Source organism: Syngnathus acus, chromosome 2 (assembly GCF_901709675.1).
Source record: "Syngnathus acus chromosome 2, fSynAcu1.2, whole genome shotgun sequence".
NCBI lineage: Eukaryota > Metazoa > Chordata > Actinopteri > Syngnathiformes > Syngnathidae > Syngnathus > Syngnathus acus.
The window spans coordinates 11,855,769-11,879,052 of NC_051088.1; the positions used below are offsets into that span (position 1 = coordinate 11,855,769).

A 23,284-nucleotide genomic window follows, 5' to 3' on the forward strand; every position below is an offset into this window, starting at 1 on the left:
TGCAGCACAGTCTGTAGATTCTGGTTCAAATTACCTTCAGGCTGGCTTTATTGTCCAAATTTTTGCGTATCTCTCATTTCCTAACGCATCAAGCTGTTAATAAAGGCAAGAGTAGTTTTATTCATGGTGCGCAGTAAGGGAAAGAAGTCGTGTGCGCTTTATTATGGGATCAGTGCCACCAGCCTGCGGAGGCTCTCAATCAGCGACACCCAAGCATCAATCACCTCTCAGACTGAGTGATGGATTTATTTGACACTCGGGGTAGTGTTTACTTGCAGGCATTGGATTTAGTGAGAGCAACAACATCAACTGAGTTGAACTCAAGTACGTAAAATAGAAGTACGGTATACTAAAAACCACTTGGGAATCAAACAGATGTTCTTTAGTCTAATCAGTGATCACTTGGTGAGGCCAACACACAATTTAATGAGTTTGTTTCTTTAATGACTGGAGCCCCCAGGAGGAAAGAAACAAGCCCTTATATTGCTTTTGCTAAAGTTTGCTATTAGCAAGTGTTAATGATGTGTGGACTGAGATTAACGCATATTTAGCTACATTTTATAAAGATTAGCAAGTATGTCGAAGAACAACTCGAAATGTCTTGATGAGTTCATCAAGTTTGGAATGACCGAAGCTCAAATGGGCTGCTTCGCATGCTAAGTAGCTGAGGGTGCGAGCCTTCAACTCAGCCACATCAGGCTTTTCAAACTCGTAAATTCATGTTCTTTATTATCTTGGGATTTTTTCCCGCAGCTTTTACAGAATTAACTTGGCTCCAACCAGTTTAGCAAATCATCAGGAAGACCTGGATAAAAACCAAAGAAAAGAACTTCTGGAAATGTCAAAACCAAACAACTACTGTAAGTACAACAAAGTGATTTCAAGGATTTCCTTGGATAGGTAGGCAATATTTTTTTTCCAGATATGTACGAGAGAAATTACATTCCTCTCAGCTACAGTACCACCTTTAACTTTAACAGTATTTTGGGGAAATATGACACCACCAAAAGTGGTCTGCATAACTCTCTGGCAAGATTGGATCCATAAAACTAGGTCATGCGACATGACAGGGTTCCGTGTTCAGCCCACTTCTTTTTATTTTACACAGTACATCACGCCCTTTGTTTGTGTTATATGACATCTGTGCTGATGATGACTCACGACTTTAAATTGTATTATATATTCATCCAAGTTCATATAAGTTCATCCAAGGTTGCCAGTAGGTCGGCACAGAAAAGTTAGGACCGTTAGCTTTTGTTTTGAGAATGTTGTCTATTCACTCTCTGCTGTCATAAAAGGAACCCAAGGGCTTGTGGCAGAACAATCATTAAAAACACATGACAATACAACATGTTCTCATTTTTCATTCATGCACAATTGAATGTACATGGAGGCACAACTGCACCTGCTTCTTGATTTTCTTCTTTTTTTTTTTAACCTCGGAAACATTGATATTTGGTGCCAATGTCTCAACATTGGACAATGTGATAATGATAGAAATTTCTTTGCATTTCATGTTTCTTATGCTTCCTTTATATTTGAAGAGATTTCAATATGGATTTCTAGACATAAAATCAATATTTAAAGAAGGGGTGGAGCACTGCGGATACATGCAAAATCCCTGGGATTCAGTATGTATGATTACGCACTGATCTGAGACCTTTTAATGAGCTTCCTGTTCTCTCAAACTCATCGTGACTCATTTATTAGGAGCGGTGCGGCTTTTTTACTGCTTGAGAAAAACAAACAGGAAATAGTAAGACGTGCATGGGAGGAAGCCTTTACAATTTGCTGTGTGAATAAATAATTTTTCTTATTCATTAAGAGAGAAAAAGAAGCATTCACCCCCCTGTAATATGGTCATTATAGCATTGATAAAACAGATCATTTAATTCGGGTCAAGTCTTTACTGCCAGATGTAACCGTGCAGTTTAGTTGGCACATTGCATTGTCGCTGGGCTTAAACTTGGAGGAGAGAATGAAGGGAGGTGAACAATTACAGACAATTTGGAGACCCCCCTGATTGGCCTCATCATACTGGTGTCACACAGCTACTGGAGCTTGTCCAATTAAAAACATCACGGCATGCACCGCAATATTGCACGCAATGATGGAGCTCGCAGTGTGGTTGGATGTTTGGATGCCCGTTGTCATTTGTGGGTTTGAAGGAAGCTACACTTTCCTTTCTTTGTGAGAACATTAAGTGTGAGGCGGGAAATTGCCCAATTTTACCTCATTGGTCAAAAATTCGAAGCCATGGTTAACCTGTTCTTTCTTTGATGACATTGGTAAATGAAATACTCTACAATTACATCTCAGAAAGTCTGAAAACACTTCTACAAGTAACACCAGTAAGAACTAGCAGGACAAGCCTTTATCAATATAATGTTAAAAAAAACATTTTGTTCTAATTCATGTTGATTCATAATGGTAAATTGTTAAAATGTTATAAGATTATGTGCTCTATTTTCATAGGCCAATCACACGTTTTGATATTTTGAAATATATGAAAAAAACAAACAAACAGAAAATGTATGTAGTGTTTGTCTGTAATTTCTGTTTTGGGTAATACAAACATTTCAATTCATTTCAATGATCTGAAATTAATCAAACTATAAAAACCATAAAGGTTTGTCGTTTTGAAGGGACAGTGACAACTTGAAACAGTCCTGGGAGCTCTGTGTTTTCAAGTTTTGTTTTTTTTGCACAAGTTAAAAAAAAAAAAAAAAAAACCATGCATCTGTTGGTCTTTGAAAGGTCATGAGGGAATCTTGAAACATGCGCTGAAAGAGTTAAACGGCCTCGGAATAATCATAAGGTACATAAGTAAATGTTGGGAAACGCTGTTCCAACACCATCATGTCCAGTAGGCGGCGTTTGACCTTTGTTGCAATATTTCATTTTGTTGAACATGTTCATGCATGCAATTTCTTGACTTGATCATTTTGGGTTGTGCTTTTTTTTTCAGATACACGTGCGCCCCGCGACATTGCTATCCCCTCCAGTATTCTCCACGACGTCGAGAATTTATCTGCTGCCACATGCATGTGCTTTGCGTTGATTTTTGGAGACATATATTCAGAAAGCCGCTCAGGCTTTAACGAACGTTCCAAATGCTGCTTGGCGCTTAATTGGCTGCTGATGAGGCTATTTATGACGTCACCCCTCCTCTCCCTCCTCCTCCCCACCTCCATCACCTCTTCCGTCTTTCTCTCCTACCCCAAGCAACATGGCCGCTAAGTCTGATGGAGCAGCGGTGGCTGTGGAAGATGACAACCCGCCCAGGAGCCTCTCGGAACCAGGCCAAGCCACCCCCGCCGCCTCCACCGCGGCCGCCGCCCGGCCCCGGTGCGCCCCCGCGGGCGGACAGGCGTACACGCTGCTGGACTGCTGCTGGGTACTGTGCGCCCTTCTCGTCTTCTTCTCCGACGGTGCCACCGACCTGTGGCTGGCCGCCGACTACTACCTGCGAGACGACTACTGGTGGTTCGGCCTGACGCTAGTCTTCGTCGTGGTGCCGTCCGCCGTCGTGCAGGTCCTCAGTTTCAGGTGGTTCGTGTACGACTACTCCGAGCTGAGCGGCGCGGACGCAGCGGCGGGAGCGGCGAGCGAAGCAACCAGCGACGCCGCTGTCGGAACCAAGGACAGCGACCAGCGCGGCGCGGGTGCGGCGGCGAGCAACGCGGCGAACGCGACCGCCGTCCCCGCGCCCTCTTGCGCCTCCGCAGCGACCGAGAGAGGCGGGCGACCACGGAGATGTTGCACGGTCTGCATGTGGGTCTTTCAAACGGTGCTCCACGCCTTACAGCTGGGACAAGTGTGGAGGTAGGACATGCGTGCATGCGTTCGTGCGTGCGTTTGTGTGTGCGCGCTTTGGTAAATTTCGTTCAATGCACACACGTGTCCGTAGTCTGCTTTCGCACACTCCTGCTATGATGCGTTCGCGTGCGTGTGTAATATGCATGCACAGTTATACCTTGACTTACGAACTTGAGTCATTCTGCAAGCAAGCTCAACAATATCAAAATTCCCAATTCAGATGAATTAATTGCCCGCAATCAGGGCAAATAGTGCCCCCCCTAAATAGTGGCATTATTTTTCTTGAACATATATGTGCCCTGTGATTGGCAGGCAACCATTTCAGTGTGTACCCTGCCTTCTGCCCTAAGACTGCTGGAATAGGCTCCAGAGGATAAGCACTTGTGGATGAATGAGAAGATGAATGAATGAATGAATAGTTTCTGTTGCTGTCCAAACTTCAGCTCCACACTTCAGCCCATCTATCGGTCAACGCACAGACCACTGTTTTGAGACATGCAAATTCAAGTAAAATTGGCTCAATTATTTAGAAATGGTTACCTAGCCCACTTTCGACCGTTTTAGCTACGATCACAATTGGTGTGCAAGTGTGTTGTGTTTTTTTACAAGGTGACGTCGCCAACTACTGGCCCAGCAGGCGTATTATTGTTGTTTTGTCAGTGTTTGCAGCTCCGTGGGAATGTGTATTGTTTTTACAACATTGTAGTCTGTAAAAACGCTCTCCTTTTTTACTAGGCCATTGTCGTATAAACACACTTTTAAATTTCCAAGCTGCCAGTGCAACACAGACTGTCCCCCATTGACACAATCAACAGTAAAATAATTTACAGGTCCAAATATTTAGCAGAACCACTCACAAAGGTAGCGGAAGATAAATTCAGTATATAAACAACAGAGTGCCACCGTTATTATCATTTAGTGTCCACATACTGCCACAAGTTGACATTTGCAATCAGTGCAGGTTCATGCAAAGTAGCTCGGTGGCACCAAAGTAGTAGTAGTACAAAGAATCAAATTGCAGTAATTAACATTGATGCCATACTCAACTGAGGGGAGACCTCAACCAAGGACACTTAAAGACAAACAACTGTTCACATGAGTCTTCAGTAAACCTAAAATTCATACTCACAATACCTTCTATGCAGAGTAAATATGCAAACTCGAACACAGAAGGATCACAGGCGACGTATCTGAGCCCATCTATGAATATACTCCACCCATGTGCACTTGCACGAAAATAGTGGCAGAGATTCAAAACAAGAGCTCGTAACAAGCTCAAAACAAGCTTTTGAGAAATAATCAGAATTTAAAGTAGCACAACACTACAGAAAATGGAGCTGTGTTTCCGTATGAGTATGCAGACAGTCAGTCGGATGGGAGGGGCGGGCGGTGGCTTAGCAGGTATTGTTGTCTTGGAGCAGTAAATAAAATGATTTTTTCAAATCTTCCAAGTCACCTGTCAAAAAATATTCCAGTTATGCCGTCATTAATATTGTTCTAGTGGAGGCAAGATGTTCCGCTGCCAGGGACTATAAATCTTTGAAAATAAATGAATACACATTCAACTTAATAGTTTTATATTGTGGCAAATACTCAGTATTTTTCAACAGAAATATTTGTGTACTGAATAAAATGAGGTGAGAGATGAGTGGCCGCACCACAGTATTAAACTTTGCGATTCACTTTACGCCAGCTAATTTTGAAAGAGAGCATGTGGGAGTTTACATAATTACATGCAGAGACGGTAATAAAGTGCATTAATAATCCACACTAACATGCTGAGAGATGCACATTAAGAATAAAGCGGCTGATGAGAATCTTGTGCTCCGTTAGGCAAAATATGAGAGAGATGATGCAGTTTGTTGCGCACCTCTGCAAAGTTCAACCAGGACCATAAGGTTATATGAATTTCCATGTGACAGTGTCAATCAAAACAGATGATTTCCTCTTGAATAATTGTATTGCAATCTGTACTAACGGCAACTTGACAGGCTTATGTAAATTTTAAGTGTTTATGTGCCATTTAGATTAAAATTGAGCCATTTGGTAATCTGCCATTTCTGGCAAATTACACCAAAGATGGGCAATTTGACTTCACTTTTGGGTATGTTCTGATATTTCTTGTGAAAAAGTTTCAAAATAGGGGCACTAACAGGAAGTGACGTGTTAGCTGCCGTAATCTTGCTGGCTTGACAGAGCTTGGTAAATGTGACTTGTTAAGTGGAAAATGTTTTATCTCATATAATTGCCTATTAGTCCCTTTATGTCAACTATTCATGCTCTTATACTTGCTCAAATAAACACTGGCCATGATTTTATGCACATTAATTTATAAATTAGATTTTTGATCAAATGCAAAATGAAGCTGATAGGGGAGAATTGTAAGTGTTTTTACATTGATACACTAATAAGTGTAAAATTGCGTATCTTCATGTGAACAAAAGTGGGCCAGCCTGAGCCCTGAAACTCCAGGGCTGAAAACGAGTCCCACTCTGGCCTTGGCGCTGCCTTTCAAGAGTCAGCCAGCCTGTCACAGCATTGGAATCAACAAAAAATTGAGATGTCTGCTCTTGCGTTTGAACTCTGCACTTGTGCAGAAGAGAATGCAGACCATCACTGATGGGGGATACATTGTGGCCATAGAAAATCATACCGATGAAATCATGGCCAAGGAGGATTACAAATTAAGATAAATGAGGCCCTCGTGATTGTTCATGATGTAAATTTTCAGACAATTCGATCAGTTCCTCTCTGCTCCAAACCAGATCAATCGATCCCAGAGAGAGTTGAACTGTCTGGACCCATTCCAAGCGGACCGATGGCTTTGAGTGGAGCACTGCCAGCTTGATTGTGCGTGTGTGTTATTGGCCTTGCATTTAATTTGAATTTTACCAGCCTGTAAAGTGGATGCTGCTAAAAGTGGCTGCCACTGGCAACAAGAACTTGATGCCATTAAATGAATAAGCAAGTAGCAGAAGTGGCATCTTCGGTTTTGATGAATTTATGACACTTTTCTGTTTTAAAAAAAAAAAAAAAAAAGTGTCTTGGACTTGTGAAATAAGATGGCTTGGCTGGTGGTTTTGACATTTGTTGTTATTCTTTTGTGTTTTTTTTAGTGCAGCAAATGTAATTGAGCCTGGAGTATTCTGCTTAACTTTCGTCTCACACGTCGACAGCGGTTAATTATGGCAGTAACATCCTTGCATGCTAAGTGGTCACACCTCATTTTGCCTTTAGTGATTGAGATATTTCCATTTCAGTCTCACCAATTGTATGACACCACAATTCCCTGGCTTGTCTAGCGATGTAGCAGTTGTCTCCAAACAAGCTAGTCTGAAAGCCTGCAGGCAGACCACCTCAGCTTTTGCAATTACAAATAATCAGACTTCGAGTCAAATTAAAATTTTGCTCTAGGGCCCATCCGGTTTAACACAAAATTTTCTGCGGTTAATAAAACCGGTAGCGGCAATTTGTTGATGTAAGTCGTGAAATAATCGGACTACCATTAAAATGCCTGCAGCATCACCGTGAACATCATCACTTGTTATCAAAGTTACATTTTGGGCCGCAGCTTTTCAAATAGTTTAGTTTTCGGATAACTGACTGATAATTCTGTCAAGTATTGGGATAAAAATAAAAAATATATATTTTTGCTGGGTTAAAGAACAATTATGAATACAATAGGGGAAAATAACATATTTTAAAATGAACAACTAACTGGTTTTCATTTTCCATTTAGCATAGCAGTAAACGGTATTTTCTTCTCTAGAAACATTAGTGAGATTATTGTCTATGAGAAGTGACGTCAGAACCACAGTAGCAATTTTGCAGCTAAAATATCAATTCTGAATAAGCCTGGTTTGTTTAAAAAAAATCATCCGTTGGAACTGTAACTGTGTCAGGCTGTCAGCAAAGATGAGCCATTTTTGCCTATTACTGTATACTCCATGAAAAAAAGTCCCATGGCTCTTCCCAGCCTTTAAGTGTGCTTAGCAGCTCGCGACTAGCCACCAGATGCTAGCAACATGACGGCATAATTAATTTAATTAAAGCTCCCTAATTTGTGATTACTTCAGTTCGTAGTAGTTGACGAATCAGTTTTATAAGTTAACTACCGTGCCATGTCGTCTCATAGCAACTTGGCCTTCTGGGATTCACTGTTGCCATTTTAACCCCTGAGAAATTCCCGCAGTTGATACTAATGAGCTCCTAAAGCTGAAGGAGTACTCGCAGCGTGTCAAGCAACAGTGTGTCTTTAAAGTTTTTTTTTTGTTTTTTTTTCTTGAAGCATGTAATGGCGGCGGGCGAATGCACGGAGGCTCATGTAAAATTAAATAGAGTTATTGATTATGAATAAAAATATGCCTGCGGGGAAAGTGTTGATGGTCGGCAGCCACCTGCCTGTCTGATGTTTGTCTGTCAGCCGCTGCTGAATAATTCACAGCGGCCCTCTTGGGAGCTGTCAATCAAATGTACCGCGCGTGTTTGTGTGTTGAACATTCTACTGTAGGTCTGTTTTAGGTTCTCCACGCGTTAGCCAAGAGAAGCCAGCCTGTCCCTTATATTGTGCTTGGCAAGTCCGGCATTCCTTACCTGAGCAGAACCTGACTCTGTCATCTCACCAGCAAATCGATGCTTAACAGCGGGCTGAATCTCGCGTGTGTAACACTTGGCTGGATCTCGGAGAAGAGCGTGAGCCTTCCATGCCTGCCTTCTTGCTGAAGCAGAGCCCAGTGTCTGGGGGATAAAATGAGCTCCCATAAAGACAACTGAAATTCATGTTAACCCCAACGAGTCTATTTCTGTTTCTGCAATGTCAAGCGCCACATACTTGTGCGTAGTTTGCCTCCAGTTATGATTGGCTGGGAAAAAAAAGTGCTTCCAGCTCACAAAGGCGCACAAAGGTGCAAACGCACCATTACCCACAATTCTACCTGTCTATCAAAATACCAAAAAAAGGAAACTCCACCCATGCGCACTGTTGCATTGCACTTTGCCTTTTTTGTTTTGCACTTAGAAAAGCAGCTGACTAGTGGATGACAACTTTGACAATAAAATTCATTCATAGAAAACAACATTGAACTATCTGGAGTAACCAGTGCTCCTGAAAAGGTTCAAAAGGGTTTGATTGAAGAGAACGCTTTTATTGCACCAGCAAATCTTAGCTTAGCCTTCATGGCATTCATGTCTGCGAGAGTAAAAATTGGAGGAACATGACATTTTTTTGATTTAGAAGCCCAGCCACCATGGAATGGAGTAAAGCATTCAAAGCTAAAATGTGGCTCAGTGGAGCACAAACCAAACGCCGAGGTCATTTCCACCAAGTCTATTTGAAGCTTTGGATGCAGCCGGGATGAGTTGCCCGCTACTCCTCAGGGAGCATCAAAGTTCAACACGTTTTACAGTCTTTTGCGCCAAATGAAGCGCTCTGTCAGAATTGCTCCAAGTTAGCGTTCAAATGAAATCTTAATCCGCTGATGCAGTTTGAAAGGCAAACTGCACTTAAACTATTTTGCTGTTGAATGGACTGTAATGGTTTTTGGAGCCCATTAAAGGCAGAGTGAAGGAAATCAGCTGTAATTCTCTGCAGCTTTTAGGAGATGAACCGTTCTTAACCCACACAAGCCGAAAAGCTCTGTGATGCCTCAAAGCTACTACTTCAACCCCTAACGCTGTTTTAAGAGATGAAAAAAGACTTTTACCGTCTCACCTTATTTGCTCTATCAAATGTAGACGCAGCGAGTTGATGCTTAAGATGAGGCCAAAATTGACCAAACTGTCACAGGGCAATTTCTTTTTCATTGTCAGAAAACAATATTAACATTGATACTGAAATGTAACATTTCACTTCAGACAACGGATGGAACGTGTGTTGCTGGCGTCTTACCGTTTCAAATGTGAATACATAAACGTGACGTACACTGGGGTGACATCATGCATGACATATCCCGCAGGGTCGGAAGTGCACAACCTCGCCAGTGATCAACATTACTCATTCCGCTGTATTCATCTTTATCAGTGTTAGCTCCTTATTGATTTTGAACAACATCCTACAGGGAAAAAGATTTTTTTTTTTTTGTTACAAACCCCATGTGACCTTGATGCAGCTTGTGTAAATAAATAAAAAAAACATGCTGAGAACTGCACAAACTGTAGCGTGCACACACACACTCGAGCGCACACACATATACACAGCTGTAAATGTGCACTACGTTAGAGCAATATAAATACACGCATTAATATTCTGCATGTGTAAGTGCATGTGTTCATATTCTAGTGGTTTTATTGAAATATTCACCAATATTTTAATGGTGTTAATGCATGACCTGTGATGCATGTTCTAACATGTCAAATACAGACATTTAATATGGATGGATGGACGGACGGATCATCCCAATGGAGGAAGAACATTTTTGTCGCCTTACATGATGAAGGTGGAGGGGATGGATGGTGGTCTTTTTGAAATTAAGGGGGACGGGTCCTCCCCCGTCCCCAGTGCCATCTGCGGCCATTGTTTAGGGTGCTAAGTTACACAAGTGGACAATGTAGGAAGAAGAGAATATTTGTCTTGTGGTGGTGCATTTATTTCAGCCATTTTGATGTTTTAGTTTGATGGATGTTCCAATTGGACCGAGCCCGCCCCCGATCTTGGTGACAGATGAAATTCTACGAGCACCGGGCCTGAACAATCAATCACCAAGCTTGTTGAGCTTCCGCTTTCACTCGGCTCGCCAAGCCTGTTTGCCGCAAGCTAAACTTTAAAGGGCACTCTTTTATTCATCACACTTCATTGAATGTTTTCGTGGCGTCGCCCAGTCCTACACATTTTACAAACACATTGCGTTTTCCTCACTGTAGATCCACTCATAAAGCATCGTGACACAGTCTCAGATTTATTTTGACATGGAAATCTTATTACACAGGTTCACCTTTTGAACCATAAAACATCAACTTTATCCAGTTCACTATAATTTTGTGTATTTTGTGCATAAAGTTAGGGTTTCAAACTAGGGTTAGGGTTGAGTTAGGGTTTTTAGTGTTAGGTGTTGAAGTAGGGTTATTGGTTAAATATCATAGTACGGTTACAAACTAAAGTCAGCTTCTCAATCTAGGGTTATGGTTTTAAACTAGCTTTAAGGTTTCAAAGGAGTGTTTCAACTTAAAATTAGGGCTTCAATCTAGGGTTGTTAGGGTTTCAAGATGGGGTTTCAAACTAGGGTTAGGGTTATTGGTTAACAAGTAGCATATGACCTCCATTTAAAAAGTTAGTTATGATTTTGTTTGTTACGCAAATACATTTAACTCAAATTAGTTGTTCCCAGGTTTGCATTCTGGCCTCCATTGTGGAGTTTTCATCGATTTTCTTCAGGCTCTCAGGCTTCGTCTCACATTCCAAAAACAGACATGTTATTTTATGTGCTCTGCTAAGTGCATGGGCAACAACTCCGAGCGAGTTCAACGCCGGCCTGGTTCCATGAATTATGATATGAAGCACTAGCCTTTTATTTGACAGGCTTTGTTGTAAAACGCCATTACGCTTTGTCTCTAATAATCAACCGAATGTGGAAGAATGCGTCACTGCACCAATGAAAGCGGGGAGGGGGGGTTCTGAACAATGTTTTTTTTATTTCCTTTCTGTTCTGTCAAAGGGAAACAAAAGACTTTCTTGTTCTCTCTTCTGCTCGTCACAATAAGAACGAACGCTGAGAAGACAAGCAGCAGGCAGTCCGGCCACGCCATCTTCTCCAGCATGCAGCGCAATTAAGATAGCAAGCCGGGGGGTGGGGGGTTGAGGGCTGGTTGAAGACAGGAGCAGAAGAGAGGGAAAGTAGAAATGAGAAACATTTAAAATGAGTCATTTTAGATTCAGGATGAAGAAGGCAAGTCGAGGAAAAGATGACTGGCGGGACAACGAAACAAGGGCGGAAAAGTTGAAGCGATAACGAGATGATTGAAGCGGAAATAATGAATTTCCCCAAATCCTTTACGGAAAGAAGGACGTGAAGCAGTAAGTGTGAAGAGCGAGCGACCTGCAGCCTGTAACTAAGGGCAACCAACGGCTAAGGTCGCACCTTTTTTGAAGTTATAAAAATGAGTGTCTATGACAAATAAGGGCAGTTTTCATTTTTCAGCTGTATAGTTTGGCTTACTTTTTCAAATGTTCTGAAAGTGCCCCGAACAAATTTTGCCCATTCATCATTCGGGAGTTGCTGTAGGTCGACAATCTTAGTTGTGATGAACACTGAATGAAAACATTGTCAACAATAAGCTTGCAATTCAGTAAATATGACAAAATACAAAGAAAGAAAACCATTCGTCGTCTACCAACAACCTGGAAGGAAAATGTGTGACAACTTGAATAGACGGCGAGTACGAATAATTACTAAAGAATCATTGTCGCTCTTCAACTCATAACACCACGCGTTCAGAAGATTTTACGCTCAGGGATTGAATCTTAAATGTACTGCACAGGTTGCACAAAAGGGACATCACACCTCATTCCCAGAGAATATTGTGATGATGAAAGCCCAAGAGTCACCCTCGGAAAGTTCTCTGATCTGGATCTGAGCCGCTATGCCTGCCCCAATTGCTCACTCTGCAGACCGCGGCTGACATTTACATCATCAAACCACCCTGGTCACCTGTACACTATTTGTAAGTCCCATCTTTTGGAAAACGTCTCAGGAAACGCTGAAACTCCTGCTATGGTGGATCTACCTGCTTTGTCGTACTGACAACCCCTCTGCATCATCTCGCTGCTCTTTCCTGTCTTTGCATCATGCTCTTATGTCAACATTCTTCTTCCTACTCCTCAAGTCTTTGCAGAATGTCGTCATCCAGGTGCAAGTTTTTCTTGATGTGAACAAGAGTAGAACTTAGTCTGGGTGTTACGAATGCTATTATCAGCATAACGTGTGCGGAGTCAGCATTAGTTGTTCCCTGCACCCTGGAAGATAAGTACCTTGAACCACCACCAGGTTACACACACATAATCTGGAGTCCTTTTTACCTTTCCTGTCCAAAGTCATTTTAGCCAATTATCAGATGTCTCTGAAAGATCCATTTTGGGGTATGTTAAGTGTGATTTTTATTATTATTTTTCTTTCCTCCCCAAACTGGTCAGAAAATGACCAAGCAGACAAACAACATAGTTAAGCCTGTTCATTATATAAGTAACACAGATGATAGTTGTTTTCTTTCTAGACTTAAAGGATGAGAGCAGTTTGTCTGCCCATATGAAGTGGCTCTTTGCAGTAACTGTAAAAATGGCGGCTCTTAGCCACCGACTGCTTGGCCACCCCTGTGCTTGATGGCGCAGTGGCTAGCAGGGCACAGTGCAAGCCTTTATTGAAATGATGTTTAATGGACCGTCTTTAAGTGTAAAGCTTTAAATAAACTTCAATGGTCGATGAACAATCGGGACCTTTAAGTCATTAAGTACTTGGAGTTTTATTTTCCAAATATAAAATGTGCTTCTTGCACAGTTAATTGTGCTACATTCTGGTCTCCTGTGTTCATCTTCATCAACTTGCCACTATTTTGCCTCATGTAGTTTACCGAAATACACACACACACACACACACACAGACTGGTATTTTAATGTTAATTCCTCATTAAAATCATTCACAGTTGCCATAAAGACTTGAATGGAGCAACAGCTGCAGACTCGTGCACACTCCTATGTTGAAGTGGCAACAAATGAAATGAAATCCGAGCGCATATTCCGGCGCTTCCCGCAATCATCATCAGCCATCTTTCCGCTTTAGATTCCTCTTTTCACGTTGTCGTGTTTTTTTGTCTTTACCTGTTTGTCCGCATGATCCTCTGTTGCTCATTTCACCTCCCAAATTAGAAACAGTACCTCCTCCGCTTCCTGCTCCCATCCTGTCTCCAACCTTCCTTTTATCTGTGGGTGAAAATCTCATTCTGTACTTTAATGGGGAGACTGTTTAGTTCCCGCTGTGATTTGGCCACTTTTCAGCAGCAGCACAGACGATGCTAGTGTGAAGATTCATGTGAACAGTGGAAAATTGGATGTAAATGCAGGCAAATAATTGTTTTGCTTTTACGGTTAAAAAAAACAATGAAAAAAATATGTGAGTCATTCCACTGCGTTGGCGCCATTTGGGTTCTTGCAAGATTGGTGCAATTTAGTTAGCCTAGCTAGCAACATGATTTATCTGACTAGCTAGTGAGGCTAAACATGTTAAGTCAGGAATCATCACCTCCATGGTGGTGAAAAATCCGCACTTCTGATAAGTATCTCTTGTCTTATCTTATATAAGTATTCTCTTGAGAGGATCACAAAGAAAGATGCAGAAGTAATGCTAATTGCTAAGCTAGCATACAATTGACGTGACATGGTTTCACATCGAAATGACTGGAACCGAAGAAGTAAAGCAAATTCATTGTTGAACTGAGCTCTCAAAAAGCTCTCTGGTTTGAATATGGGCAGAGATTTTGTGTAACTTTTGCCACCATTTAACATTGTCCGTTCAACATTACACATTCCACTGTTTGGTTGTCATCTTTGGCATTGTTGCACATTCCATGACTTAACCACTGGCTGCCACCACCACTGTTGTTCTTATTTTGATTCACATCCTTTCAAACTCCATAATTGAAACTTTCTTCAGTGACTAGCCTGAGGGTGGCACTGCATTTGTTTTCCCTGCTCTGATTGGCCTGAGGGATGCCTGCATCACTAGCAGGGGACGCCGTGTTTATACTGCAAAAACAACATACATACACAGCAGCAGCGGTATAACACACAGCACTTGCTTCTCCCTGGATTTCAAACACTTGGCTCAAAATAGCACTCACTGGCAAAGATGCGCGTGCACGCACACACACAGAGCTCACTTGAGTGACTATGTGGGACAGCAGCTTGGGGATAGACAACTGATTCACTTTGAGTGGCACGTGGATATTTATAGTATGCATGCATGCGTGTGTGTGTGTGTGTGTGTGTGTGTGTGTGTGTGTGTGTGTGTGTGTGTGTGTGTGTGTGTGTGTGTGTGTGTGTGTGTGTGTGTGTGTGTGTGTGTGTGTGTGTGTGTGTGTGTGTGTGTGTGTGTGTGTGTGTGTGTGTGTGTGTGTGTGTGTGTGTGTGTGTGTGTGTGTGTGTGTGTGTGTGTGCATGTGTGTGTGCATGAAAGACAGAGACAGATCAGCAGTGTGGATACTCGTACAACTATTTTCGCGGTGGTTCATGCCACCGCGTAACCATGGCAGCGATGTGTTGGGAAAAGCTAGACCGTGTCGGACAGTGGGTCCCCACACTATGCACAAATACACAGACACAGGATGATTCAATTGATTTTGGTTTGGCTGGGTTGTCAACCTCAGGGGCCAAAAAATACAAATGTGCACTTGTGTATAATGAATGTGTTGAAAATGATGTGCAGCGTTTGCATATTAATAAAATATTTTAATGTAATATTACCTAGTACATTAGTAAGGATTATGATTCTTGGCAAATGCGGGTTGTGCCAATGAAAAAAAAATCTTCCCTGCTACTGGAAAACAGCTTACATTGTGCTGTTGCCGTTGGATTGGATCCTTGAAGTTTGAAGAAACCATTATTGAGAATTTAATAGTTTATTAATTTAAAAAACCAGGCGCCTCAATAGTGTTTGAGTCATTGAGAAACGGCTAGACACCCAAAGGAAATCAAAATCCTTATCGAATTGAAAGATCAACAGGGCCTTCCCTGAACTACTCCCAAGTTGGAAGCATACAATAGTCCAAAGAACAACAATGTCGGGAATGACATCTGGAATCTTTCGTGACGCCTAGATGAAGGAAGACAAGCCCGGCATTGTGCTTTGCTGTGCTGCTGTGATGAAATATCCTGAAAGTGTTGACCCACAAATTTTGTAGCAGCGGGTCTGGTGAGTGTAGTGCTCGGGCTAACCTTCAAGGGTTTATCAAGCTCAAAAGCAGAAACATAAAATGGTTGCGTGAGAACATATGGACTAATCCGCATCAACCCTGATTGAAAGTGTCGACGTCGGATAATTTGACTCGCTGATGCCTCGCATGGACTCAAATGGCATTACAAGCCTGAGGTTCCTTCCTCCAAATGGAGATGGAATTGTTTCCTTAAATCATCAGATGTCCCTGGCACGTGGATGAATGCAGGCAAGGAAAGTGCTGAAAAGTGGAAAGAGAAAAAGGATACGACTCCCGCCATTCGTCACTTTTATGAGCCCATTATCATTCATTTCTCTCTTTCTTCCATCCGTCCATTCCTCCTCACCTCCCTGTTTCTCTAGGAGTGCTTCATAAACTGTGATGGATCAGCACAGGTGGCAGCTCAGCCTTCTTCCCCTTCCGACTTTTATTCCTTCATGTCTATTTTCTCCCCACTTCATCCTTTCCCAAGTATTCCAAATTCCCATATTCCCCAAAACTTGGCTTTATTGGAAAACCAAACTGTCCTATGGTGTGAATGTAATGCGTGAATGGTTATTTTGTGCACTGCGATTAGCTAGCAAGAAAGCTAGCTAGCTCAAGCTCACAGTAGATAGATGATGAGCTTTGTGTCTGTCACAGGAAAGGTCATAAAAGGAACAGAAGGATTACTTTTTTGCAAATGACATGGAAAGAGAAGTGCATACATACTGTTGTCATGGTAGCAAATCCATATTCTTATTCCTCCTGTCCTGACTTGCTTCTCTTTCTCATTTCCACACCTCCCTTCTTAGTTTATTGTATTATTTTTGTTTCGTGTTTTAGTTATCTTAGTATTACTTCCTCTCCTGCTCCCATTTCCTCTCTTCCACCTCATTTTTTACCCTGGTCTTGCTTCTCTTCTCTTCCTGCTTCCTGACTTCCAATTTTGTTTGGTCTACTTTTCATTCATGAATTGTTTTTCTCATATCTTCTGTTGGCCTTCTCCTCCCACTTCTCCTGTTTACTCTCTCTTCAGCAATTCCCTGATCCCCTTCCCTCTCTTCCTCAGCTACATCCTCATTCCCTCCGCTTTTGTTTTGTTATGTTTCTCTTGCTCCCATCGACATCAATTTCTCATTCATTTTTCTTCATTCGTCTGTCTTCCTCACCTTTCCTAGTCTTGTTTTGTCTCCTCTACTTTGCTGTTTCTTCCTCCTCTCTTCCGCCCCTGTTCTTCTGATTTTCCTCCTCAATCTCTCATCCTAATTTTGTATTTCAATTCCTAACTCAGCGCACTTGTGTATTCTTCTTTCTCGCTCACTCTCCCTGGCTCTCTGACATGCAGAGACAGAAAAATATCCATGTGCCAATCAAAGTGAAGCAAGGTAATTCTTCAACTCCATTTAGCCAGGCTCACAAAAAGCTACAGCAGGATGCTAAAAAAAAAAAGATACATCACAGGATCTATTTTTTTGCAACAAAGCAGTTACCTTGAGCCCTTCCCTCTTCTTCAGGTATATCCACGCACTCTTCCTGGGCGCTCAGAGTCGCTGGCACGGTGACGGTTCCCACAACCGTTTCCACTGGCGGCTAATGTTTGAGAGCGCCGACATAACCATGCTTCGTCTCCTGGAGGCATTCCTCAAGTCGGCGCCGCAGCTTGTCCTTCAGCTAAGCATCATGATCCATGGAAACGCCGTCCTCCCGCTGCAAGGTGAGGGAAACGCAGGTGGTTCTTGACTCACGAGATTCATCAAGAAGCGACGATGTGATGATGTTGGATTCAAAACATAGAAAGTTCTCTGAATTTGTTGTCTGTGTGCAGGTCTATCGGCCTCGGCCTCTCTGGTGTCGCTGGCCTGGATGATCGCATCCTACCAGAAGGTTCTGAGGGATTCGCGTGATGACAAGCTGCCCATGTCCTACAAGGCCGTCATCGCCCAGATCCTCTGGCACTTGTTCACCATCGGGGCCAGGACCGTGGCCTTTGCCCTCTTTGCCTCCGTCTTCCAGCTCTATTTTGGAATATTCATCGTCAGTCACTGGTGTGCCACACAACACAGCGAACCCGCCTTGAAAGTGTTTATCCAGGAAATGTGCAATGACAGACATTGGATGAAATCACATCATGTGTCATGTCAGCAATGTTGGGATTTGTTACTCTTTTACTTTATATGCTTCTGTCTTTCAGGTGTATAATGACATTCTGGATAATCCAAGGTGAGACTGACTTCTGCATGTCCAAGTGGGAGGAGATCATCTACAACATGGTGGTGGGCATCATCTACATCTTCTGCTGGTTCAACGTCAAGGAGGGGCCCAGCCGCCTCCGCATGACTGTCTACTACACGGTAACGCTGGCGGAAAACGTGGCCCTGACGGCCGCCTGGTACACATACCGTGGCCCTCACACCTCCGACTCGTACGCTCTGGTGGTGGTGTGCCTGGTGGCCTGCAGCTTCGCCTTGGGGACTTTCTTCATGTTGGTCTACTACTGCTGGCTGCATCCTGACGGGCCAGTGCTGGGCACAAATTGGGGAGGGTGCGTGGATGAGGGGATAGTGAGCGCAAGCGGCGTGGTGGGTGTGATCGACGCTTGTCTCACGCCATCCCAAGGCTCGCAAACAGACATGGTCATCACCAGTCCTCCCAGGACTCTTCCCAGGACTAAAGACACGGGAGACATGGTTCCCGGGGATCCGGATAGGGACAGGGATCGGGACAGTTGCCTGCCGGTTTTCCAGGTGCGTCCGTCCCCTTCATCCTCCCCGGCGCTCCTCCACAGGACCTCCTCCTCACAAGAGGGCCCTGTGATCCGGATCGACCTCCCAAGGAAGAGGTATCCGGCCTGGGATGCCCACTTCATTGACCGTCGCCTTCGCAAGACCATCTTACTTCTGGAGACCACGTCAGCGTCCAGCCCCAGGATACAATACCGGAGTAGCATGATGGGCAGCAAAGAGGTGCTGGAGTATGAGACCACTGTTTAGACAACGCGGGCTTCTTACACTGTAGAAATGCAGTCTTGGGTCAAGGCTCAGCCAGAGACCAGTTCTCATCCCAGGGCTCGCTCTGCCAGGAGACACTCAGACATTGAACATGGACAGGTTTTTTTTGTCACAAAAGACGGGTGTCTATACTTGATTGTAAAATGTGAAGTGCAATCCCTGGCCAAGGCACTCTCTCCGCTTGACCAGGTCCTGGTTGAAGCTGATGAGGGAGTAGGAATCGGATAATCGTTGTTTAATTGAAACGCTTGGAGGTGAGAAATTTAATCTCTCATGGTGGGACAGAGAAGTGCAGTATTAGATTTCATCCTTCATGTCAGAATGAGATTAATGAGATGATGCATGAATGAACATGAGCTCAAGACTGTGTAAAGCCCTCGCCCCCTACTATCTGCTAAAAAAGGGGGGAGGTGATAATTCAAAGACTGGGACCTGGAATTCTTGAAGAGCAAACTCACATGCTGACAAAAGCCTTCCATCCGTAATTTAAATGTTACCATTAATCAAAACTAGACTGAAAAAAAGATCTTTAGTGTAAAAACAAAAGCGAAAAAGATAGCAATTGAACATTGGCACGTCGTCAGCCGATTGAGCAGAGTTCTAACTTAATGTTGAGAGTACAAAACATTTTGACTGTTGTCTCACCGAGTGAAAACATAATCACAACTTCCAGTCGATTGCATGTCCTTCTGACCTCGGAAAAGCATAACACACGCGTCCTTCTAGGTCCACATGATGGGATAAAGTGTTTACATCACATGATCAAGGACTGGCGGGACTAGAGAGCCACCTCACACTGTTGTACAGTCAAGTAAATACTAATGTCAGATATAAGCTAGTAAAACACGTAGTTACTGTAGGTGACCAGTGACTCGACAGAGTCTAAATGTTAATTCAAGTTGACTTTTAGCAAAAGATTCATAGTGGGGCCCATAGTTCTTCTACAGTCTTTTTCACTTTTTATTGGGAAAGTATGTTTGAATTGTCTGTCAAGCGAGTGAGGATGAGCGTTATCGAGGGTTGGTGTAATTGTCATTTGGAAATACAACCTTGAGTTCACAATGGTAATACCCCCAAAAGAAAATTTAGCTAGGCTAACAAGTTAGCATGTCAAGCTAGAGAGTGAATTAGTTTTTGAAGGGCAATGTCGTTTACAAAAGGAAACCGCATACCAGCCTTTTATTCACGGATAAGCTACACTCACAGGTAAAATAAAGAAAGAGCATAATTGATTTTAAACATCAAATGGTGACATTAGCACAACCACATGTGTCGAAGCTACGTGCCTTGAAAAAGTATTCTTACACCTTGAACATTTTCACATTTTGCCACCTTACAACAACAAATATCAATATTGGTTATTGAGATTTTGTGTGATCGGTCAACACAAAGCAGGAAATAACTGAATTGGAACAAATTTTAAGAGAATTCAAATCTGAAAAATGTGGTGTGCATTTGTATTCAGCCCTCTCAATATGATGAGTTACCTTTCAACAGGTCAATTATTTTGGGGAATATCTCTACCAGCTTTGCTCATCTTTAAATGGAAATGTTTGATTTGGGGACACCACATTTTTCAGGCATACACATTCAAGTCAAATTTTGAAAACCATTTTTCCTTCCTATTTGACTTCACAAGTATGTGCTACTTTGTGTTGGTCTTTCACATTCAATCTCAACAAAAATACACTCAAATTTGTGATTGTATGGTCACAAAAATGCAACCAAAAAAAAGTACAAGGGGTATGAATATGTTTTTTAAGGAACTGTAAGTTCAGGCACTTCTCACAGGCTAGAGATTTATTACTTTTTTTCCCCCCTCACAAATTTTAATATTTTCACAGACAACTTCAATTTTCCTTGGGACAATTTTCTTTTGTGATTTAAATGTAGTATAGAAAAAGTAAAAACATAGGGTACCGTGAAGATCTTAGTCCCCCATTAGATTTTTTTTTGTGCAGCCCTCCAACATGGCTGAGCTATTCACTAAAGTATGATTAATGGGGTGTTGTCATATAATATTTGTGTTAGTTTGTCCATCTTTTGGTCAGTAGGGAGCCTACTTCCTGGTTCATGGAGGACGATGAACAGACGGAGTGCCATAGTGACTCTGATGATGAAATGGTGCGATTGATATCATTGTCAGAAGATAAAAATAACCCGTGTCAACACTTTTAAAACAGCAAAGCTAATGATGACTGTACAGTAGTGTATGCGGATGTACGTGAGATACTTTTTATTGACATAACTGCGTTTTTGGTGTATTTTCTGTTTTGTTTTTCTAATTCTGACTTGTCAGAGAAGGGACTATTTGCATAAGGATAATATCAGCCTGATTGGGGTGCTGGATTTTTTTACTCAACTTAACACTTCAAAAATTACTTTGGAAACCCAGTCATAATGTTGCAATACAAATATGACCACAGTTTTTTGTGTGTATTTTGTAGCCAAAACTCAAAAAGTACTCCCCCCGGTTGATATGAAATACAACGTGCTAGTATGCTGAGATGCCAGGAAGAAGAAAAAACACCTCAGTAAAAGTTTTATCAGTGCTGAAGTTATCAACATATCAAACTGCTCCCTTCCTTTCGGACCCTTGTACTCACTAGGTGCTTATAACGCATTCATGTTAAATCAAAAAGTGCCAAAATGACTAAGACTGCTGCTTTTTTCCCCCAGTATAATATGTTTGCGACACAGTACAGTACATTCAGGCAGTATCCAGACCCTGCATCCTCTTTTTGACACTTATGTATGTATCTGACTTATAGAAAAAAAAAAAGGATCAGTATTAGCCTCCCTTCTCCATGAGTGGTGGAAAGGTTTGATATTTTTTAAACAGTCACCAATAATTTGAAAAGGCAAAAGATTGACACCAACAGGACTAAAGTGGAACTGCAACAACTGCAACAATTTTACCTTGAGTTGTAATTAAGAGCTATGACATTTCAAGAATTAAAAAAAAAAATCTAGCTGTTGCTGAACCCAACTCTTAATTATGAATATAATCACCAGAAATAATTTTGTATTGTTATTATTGGCGTTATTGTTATGGTGCTAGAAAGAAAAGAGGGGATATTTTGATTCATTCTCGGATGAGCATGGGATTAATTTAATTTCAGGATTTAAAACAAAACATGGAAAAATACATTCTCACATTTTATTTTCACACTAACCGCCCAGGACAGACTCCAAAATGTTGTGTTTTATTTTCTACTGCTGTTTGCTCACGTGTCTACTTATTTTTGAGAATGTACATAATGACAGCACAACGAGGTCATGCGTCAAGACGAGCTTGTCCCCCGACAAGCGATGAGCGCAAAGATCAAATCAGTGTTGTTGTCATGATAACACAACTCGTGGATGTTAATGGTGCTGCAAAAGACAACTCAGCCTCGCCCCCCCCTCCATCATGTCAAACATGATAAGCTAATGTACAGAAGTTGCCGGTTGTTGAGGGCGGGGCTTCGTTCTCTCATGAACCAATCCTTTTGTTTTTGCTGTGGTGATTATTTATTATTGACTTGAAATGTAAAAGAAAAAAATCAATCATATTCTATTAATTGAAGCAAGTTTGACTATTTATGTTTATTTTTGTATTTGTTTTATATATATTTCCTATTGTTTCATCACTGGGTGGCCATATCTTTGGTATGACTCTTACATTAAGATGTTAAATTAGATTTTTTTACTCATTCCGTCTATATGTAAATAAAAACTAGGATGTGTGCGTGCGTGTGTTGTGTGTACTGTGTGGAGGCAGGCTGAACACGCCGCATCATATTCTTCAGAGTGAAACTTTCTTGATGGTGTTATAAATAAATGAAAAAAAGAACTCAACAAGCTGTGCTGATAAATGTAGATTGGAAACAATTACTGTAGTAAACATGGCTGAACAGCGAGCAGAGTATCTGTGTCTTTTTTCCAAATTAAGTGTGTATTGGTAAATGAATGGATGTTTTATTAAATGAATCAAGGTTATCAAAAGTGGGCAAAATTCCATGCATACACCAGAAAACTACACATTTCAAAATTCCATGCATACACCAGAAAACTACACAAGACTACCAAGACTTACAATGAGAGACAGTATGGTACCAGAGGTCACACACACACACACACGCGCACACACACACACACACAAATCTGCAGGTGTTAAATGCCTCCATGCCACTACAGGAAATATGGTGTGTTGGTCTGGGCTTTTAATCTCTAAAGGTGTGTTCCAGATCAATTACAATTTAAAAATTTTTGTCCACATGTAAAAAAAAATAAAAACGTCCCATTCTCCGCAGCTTCCGACAGTTTCTGGTACACTGCTTCCACCCTGTGGCCAAACCCGCTAACTGCAACACATGTTTTTTATTCTCACTGTAATGCGCTCTTAAAGAGTAGGCTGTAAATTGCAGCAATTTTGTTTGAGGGAATATAATATGGTCTTTTTTAGTTTTACGTTTCTACTTTTATTTTGAAGAGCAGAGATTGTTTTCTACTACTTCCTGTTTTGGTGACTTTAAACTTCCTGCTCACGTTTTAGTTTGCGACACGTTCTCCTTGCG

At 41.9% G+C, this 23,284-nt stretch overlaps 1 protein-coding gene across 1 annotated transcript; it reads left to right on the top strand.

The window, feature by feature from the left end:
* The first annotated feature begins 2,854 nt into the window (after positions 1–2,854).
* On the top strand, positions 2,855–21,635 carry LOC119139497 (XK-related protein 7-like). The gene is made up of 4 exons (XM_037280257.1): positions 2,855–3,825; positions 17,232–17,431; positions 17,543–17,762; positions 17,909–21,635. Exons 1-4 carry the CDS (start codon positions 3,230–3,232, stop codon positions 18,705–18,707), a joined length of 1,815 nt encoding a protein of 604 aa, XP_037136152.1. The 5' UTR covers positions 2,855–3,229; the 3' UTR covers positions 18,708–21,635.
* Positions 21,636–23,284: the final 1,649 nt, after the last annotated feature.